The following is a 6,753-nucleotide window of genomic DNA, read 5'->3' on the forward strand; positions in this document are numbered from 1 at the left end:
GTGCGCGTGTGTGTGTGTGTGCATGTGTACATGTATGTAATGTTATGCTAATCACCCATGGTTAATTACAGCCTCTGTTCCCCTGGGGCACAGTGACAGAGCTGTGTGTGTGGGTATGTGTGTGTGTGGGCGTGCATGCGTGCGTGCGTCTGTGTGTGTGCGTGCGTACGTCTGTGTGTGTGTGTGTGTGTGTGCGTGCGCGCGTCTGTGTGTGCGAGCGTCTGTGTGTGTGTGTGTGTGCGAGCGTCTGTGTGTGTGTGCAAGCATCTGTGCGCGCGTGCGTGCGTATGTGTGTGTGTGTGTGCGTGCGTCTGTGTGTGTGTGTGTGTGTGTGTGTGAGCGTGTGAGTGTGCGTGCGTCTGTGTGTGTGTGTGTGTGTGTGTGTGTGTGTGTGTGTGTGTGCCTGTGCGTGTGTGTGTGTGTGTGCGTGTGTGTAACTCTGAAAAGCAGGCCAGCGGACCGGAGACAAATCTCAGTGCTGGTAGAGAGCAGAGGAGAGGGTGGGGGTGAGGAGGAGAGGGGGAGAGGGGTGAGGAGGAGAGGGGGAGAGGGGTGAGGAGGACAGTCTGTGCTCACACTAGCAGGACTGAGGCCTGATTATGTAAGGAAGAGGAGGAACAGTACTCTCGCATTCCTGACACCGGAAATCCTGTCCTCCTTCCTTGACGACTAGCATCCCTGTACGTTCAGCAAGACGGGTGTTCGTTCGCTCCGAGGTTCACCTTCGCGTGCCTGAGCCCTGCAAGCCACTCCTCCTTCGTCTCGCCTTGGTCTCAGCTCAAGTCTCACCGTTGTCTCAGCTCAGTCTCACTTACCGCTGGGCAGCTGCCCCAGCTTGTGTATCAAAACAGCGTCCCCCCTCACACTCTTCTCCTTGGAAGCGCTTGCCATGCTGCGAACCCACTGTCTCAACTCCACACTGTACCTGAAATGACCCTACCATCCCCGGGGAAATGGGGGGGGGGGGGGGCTGTCTGACGATGAAGCCCCAGGAGGAGGACTCACATACGGCAGGGGGGGGGCCCTGCGTGGTGTTTGGATGACCCTGTACGTGGCCTGGGCTCTCTCTCTGCCAGGCCAGGCAGGGCAGGCTGGGATGGGGGTGATGACAGCATTGGGCATGGGCCCAGTCTGGGAAGCACTGATCCACTGATACCAACAGTACCAGCTGCCATCTTCCTCCCCTTCCAGCATGCTCCCCTTCCGCTGCTGCGCTGCTACACTCTCTCTCTCTCTCTCTCTCTGCCTCTCTCTCTCTGCCTCTCTCTCTCTCTCTGCCTATCTCTCTCTGCCTCTCTCTCTCTCTCTCTGCCTCTCTCTCTCTCTCTCTCTCTTTCTCTCTGCCTCTCTCTCTCTCTCCCATTCTCCCTCTCTCCCTCTCTCTCTCTCTCATGTCTATTTTTAGAGCTGGCTGATTTCTACCTTCTAAAACAAGCAAATCCGTTGCCGAACAGGAAGGTTTTTTTTTCATGTAACATACTCACACACACACCCCTCCATGATGTACACACCAACGCACACATACTGTACACAGCGAATTTGCATGGGGTACTCTTTACTTTTCCAGAGGGAGTTAGCGGAACACCAAACACATGAAACACACATACAGTACTGGACTGTAATGCAGCATGCTGCGTCGTGTAGAAAGTGTGTGTGTGTGTGTGTGTGTGTGTGTGTGCGCGTGTGTGTGTGTGTGTGTGTGTGCACGTGTGTGTATGTGTGTGCGTCTGCGTGTGTGTGTGTGTGCAATACTGGTCTGATTTCATCTTTCTGCTTAGCTAAGCTGTGATCTTCCCCCACCTCTTCCTCATCATTAGCCATCCCTCTCTGCAACACACACACACACACACACACACACACCCCACCCCATCCCACTCCCATCCCCCCCGGTGGCTAACTAGCGGCACATACAGAAAAATGAGCGACTACTGTAGCTCCGTGTACAGAGAGATACAGTAGTAGTGGCATCATCCTCTAAAGAGGGAAAAGGCCCGGCGCCATGTTGAAAAGATCCAAACAGGCTGGCCCCGTCTGGCAGCGGAGGAGAGCACTGCATCATGGGATGGATAGAGTAGAACAAAGGTAAACCAGGTGGAGTACGGGGGGGGGGGGGGACCGAACCAAGGGAAGGAAATCTCAGCCTCGACATCAAACCGTTATCCGGCTGAAATCGGTCCTAGTTTTTGGCCCATTTTGGGGGGGGGATGATGGACAGAGCTAGCCAGTAGCGGTAGCCGCAATTCGCCTCTGTACTGCCCTTATTAAGGATGAGCTGCGCTGTGTCCATGGTAATGCAGTGTTTTGCTTTCTTTTTTCATTTTTTTTAAATGCCTCGCCTTTTTTTCTTCCTCGACTTGTGGGACTGCTGAATGAGTAAACGTACACCAATTAGTTAAGATACTTGGTTCCACTGTAAAGCTGCCAGATCTGTAGGCGTGGAAGAAATCTGCTGCTTTTCAAAAAATTAAATGATCTGTACCAATAACTCCGACCACTACCCGTGAGAGAGTCCAGAGGGGGAAAGAGAATAGTGCGTCTAGAATACGCTGTGTATACAGAAGTATGGATCCTCATGTCCTTTCTAAAACACCATTAGATAATACAACAGAACATAAATGTCGAGGTGGTGGACCAGCGCCTCTACGTTGACTCACAACACCGGGTCCTTTAAGGCTCTACTCTACGCTTTACTCTTGTGACGTGATGTGGTGATTAGCAGGGACGACACCCACTTAGGTTGGCCATCAAACTGCCTGATGGTAAAACCTTCCTCTTCCTGACAGTGCGATCTCCATCCACTTCAGAGTTCACTCCCTGAGTCTACGCTGGTTTGAGAGAGAGAGAGAGAGAGAGGGGGGGGGGCTGTCCGTTGGATAGATCCCAGCTGGTGAGAAAGTGCTGACTAAGAAGAACCTGTCGTCTCGCGCCCCTCTTCCAGCAGAGGACCTTTCCGGAGCCTATGGAGGGACGCTGTCGGCCCACCCTGGTAAGGAAGCCCATTAAGGACCCCATCAATATTTCATCACTCAGAAAAATAGTTGTAGAAGTTTCCAGGCTGGGGCCATTAGAGGGCAGACGTCAATACAGGACGGCAGCGTCTCTCTCTCTCTCTCTCCCTCTCTCTCTCCCTCTCTCCCTCTCTCTCTCTCCCTCTCCCTCTCTCTCCCTCTCTCTCTCTCTCTCTCTCTCTCCCTCTCTCTCGCTCTCTGGAGAGGCTTTCACAGCCCGTCAGCGGTTTCCGCTACTTCTACATTAAACAAATCATTAACCATTAGGTATCCGAGGACAATATCCGCTCCTCGTCATGTTGTCAAACGACCCCTGAGTCCTGTTATTAGTCTCAATGAGGACAGGGGTGGGTGGGCCAAACAACCCCTCTCAGTGTGTGTGTGTGTGTGTGTGTGTGTGTGTGTGTGTGTGTGCACGCGTCCATACGTGTGTGCATGCGTGTGGCTTTATTCATCAAGTGTACATTTGTGGGATATATGGATGTCTGTATGTGGTGGATTCACATTTTCTATAAGGTTCAACATAATCTTTAAGTTCAGGTAGGCTATGCCATACAATCACTCTGAATAACAAATCATTTTCAACACTACTGAATGATAGTGTTCAATTATGTTGCTTTGTGTTGATAATTCACCCTCTCATTACAAAGTATCTCCCTAAACGACCCCAATATTTGAAAACAACCAAACGAAGTATTTGAACATTGTCAAAACATAATTGGAAGTGCGAGGGAAACTCAACCTATCCAAATTATCCAACGAGTTGAGATTCGTATAGCCTGCAACATTTAATTGAGAACTACGTTTAAACAAACACCTACAACTTTGAAAACTTCAAAGTGGATTCCACTTTATTGAATATTTTATTTTCAATCCACTCAATAACCTACTAGGGCAGGAACTGCACATCAAGCCTTGCATAGTAATGCCGACTATTTTTCCGCAGTTCTCCACCCTCGCCCTTTGAGTGTCCTTGAAGGAAAGGTCCTCCCCCTCTTTTGCCTTGCCGTTTACCAAGCGAAATTTGAAATCCTCCCGAAAAACCAAATCAAGCCGGATAACAGCCTGCCAACACAATGCGAGTGTAAACAACACCTCTGGACCGCTCTCAGCGAAGTCCACCCATGCCAAGTCATTTCACTGGAGTCATGCCTTTTGGAGCCCTCGCTCAAATTCATGTATCATGAGGATTCCGCCCTTACTAAGAACAATAACCTGGTAAGATTGTCCAACTCTATTGTTCTCACGTTTCGTTCCTTGGGCGGAAATTTAAAAAACGAGGCATCCCCTCAACTCTATCCAATTCTGCAAACTACAGGGCTTTCCTTTTACCACGCCGTAAAGGTAAAACCTTATCGCACCACGTGAAACCCGCCCCTTGGATGGTGATTCGACTAATTAAGGCAATTTCTAAAGTTGTTTCATCCAGGTCAGGTTCAACATGTTGAAAAAGAAATCGAAAGAGCACCAAACACAATCACATTGTCAATCAATCAAATGCAATAAATGGGCCTAAGAAAGTCGCACTAACAGTAACTGCAGACATACATTTCAGTGCATTAGTAGACCATTAGACAAAGCACCCTGCTATACCATACGTACCAGTGTGCAGAACCGCTCAGGTGGGTTTCCGCAGGTGATGCCAGGCGGGTCCACCTTGATCCGCATAAAGTCCTTCATGGACGCCGCCTTCGGCTGGCATGCGTATTGCTCCCACACCGCGCCATTGTCCGTGCTCACCAGGGACCTGCACAGCTCGTACTGGGCCAGCGTCAAGGCAAAGCACTGCAGGAGCAACACGGCCTGATGGAGCATGGCAGTCGGGGGAGCCACGGGTGTGGTCCGAGTGGGGTCCGACGAAGGGCGAAGAGGTCCACGGTAGTCAGCGTTGGGATGAAGAGCATGGGACGTGACTAGAGATCATATCAACTTAAGCGTTACCATTACGCCTCTGTGCGCTCGCCTGAGCGATGTGGGACGTTTTGGGAGATTAGAGAGAATTCAAAATACAAATACACAAATAAAAGTTTGCCGAATCTATTTTCTTTCTACGGATAATTAGTTATATTACTTCCAAAGAACAGTACACGTTCTTGTTTTAACAGTTGATGTGGAGAAGAGAGACAAATGATGGAGCTGGGGGCGTCTAAAGTTACATAGGGATCTCAGATCAACCATAGTGGTGCCAGTGCTGCGCTTGGGGCGGTAGGGGTCGTTGAGATATCAGCACAGATCCATTCTTCAGAGCTCTTTTCCCGCTGGGAGTGAGGGGAGCTCGGTAGGGATGAAGGAGACGTTATGAATTCTTCAGATACATCCATTGGTCGCGACGCAATGGTCCGGCTCCTTGCTTCTGTGATTGTCCTGAGAATCATTGAAGAATAAGAGAAATGTTAGAAAGAGGAGAGCGAGAAAGAGCGGAGAAGTGGTGTGTGTGTGTGTGTGTGTGTGTGTATGTGTGAGTGAGAGAGAGAGAGAGAGAGAGAGAGAGAGAGAGAGAGAGAGAGAGAGAGAGAGAGAGAGAGAGAGAGAGTGTGTGTGTGCGGGTGGGTGGGGAGTGATCAGGTTTAAACATCACGTTTATCAAGCCTAGATATAGGACAAAAAATATCAAAATCATGTAGGCTGAAAGGATTGAGATTTGGAGCAAATAGATCACATCACTTGATTTTAGAGATAACGTTTCGAGAGGTTTACGTTCGCAATAAGACTTTTCGATATAACCTGTTATTAGGGCTTGACGCCAAGTTTCAAAAGTTGCTCGTGGGTGGGTGTGTTATTGAGTTGGGCTCTAGCCTAACCATATATTTGTTTTTAACGGTATTTATCAAAGGCTATTCTTCGTCTTGAATTATAGTGGAATTAGTATTATCCCATAGCTACCTGGTGAGTCAAATTCACTCGGTTAATCCAAGAGAAAAGACAAACATGCAGAGTAGGCTGACACAGGCTGTCACATAGGCCTAATGCATTTATTCCATGGCATAGGCGATATTCACTGAAAAGCTTAAACCCATCCTGTCAATATGGCTATATTAATTTTAATTATTATTACTCATTATTATTTCGTTTTTTCCCCCGTAAATTGTATGCAGATCGCCGCCTATGCATGAGGGAGTTGGAACGGAACCTCTTCATCCCTGGAAGACGAGAAACATACGCGTTGACAGGCTGGCCGTGGCTCTCACTCTGGAGGCATACATACACATACATATAGGCCCACGACAGTTTGGTCCCTAACGTTACGGGACACACAACGACTACTTTTGAAGTCAAAAGCGGTTCTAGCCTAGCAGACTGCACTGAAAACCGTAGGGGTGTGTCAAATTGCTGCGAGTATAGCCTACGCTACCCTCGTTTCGTGAAAGTAATTATATAGGACAGCATTGCATTTAGCCTAGTCATAACTGATTTACTTGTGAACATGATTTGCAAAGTTACAACTTTTGGATTTACTTTGCTACTTTAGTTGGCTATTCAAATGAGTACAGCATTACGTTTTAGTCTACCCTGAAAAGAAATCAGATTGTTCAGCAGTATAACATGCAATCATCTGTCTGTCAGTTTGATCAGATAAGGCACCTACTTACAATGCTCATCCGGGAGAACCGCGCCGTGTCCCGTTATGAGACCGTCTCTCTACCAGAAGCCTACGGATCCATCCACCGTACTCGGTTACCGTCGATGTGGAAGATACAGTGCAGATCCCGTTATCTGATTGCGGTGTCGTTGTTTGTTTTTTCCT

At 48.7% G+C, this 6,753-nt stretch overlaps 1 protein-coding gene across 1 annotated transcript in view; it reads right to left on the minus strand.

Annotated features, from left to right (window-relative positions):
* The window catches only part of ntng2b (netrin g2b), a gene marked incomplete at both ends in the record, with an annotated part of 70,724 nt that extends 65,901 nt beyond the window's left edge, over positions 1-4,823 (minus strand). The window contains one exon of the mRNA XM_080528014.1: positions 4,611-4,823. Coding sequence (XP_080384140.1) covers positions 4,611-4,823 — 213 coding nt within the window. The remainder of the gene's footprint in view (positions 1-4,610) is intronic.
* Positions 4,824-6,753: the final 1,930 nt, after the last annotated feature.

The sequence above is a fragment of the Nansenia antarctica genome (genome assembly GCF_963989245.1).
Source record: "Nansenia antarctica genome assembly, chromosome: 4".
Classification (NCBI taxonomy): domain Eukaryota; kingdom Metazoa; phylum Chordata; class Actinopteri; order Argentiniformes; family Microstomatidae; genus Nansenia; species Nansenia antarctica.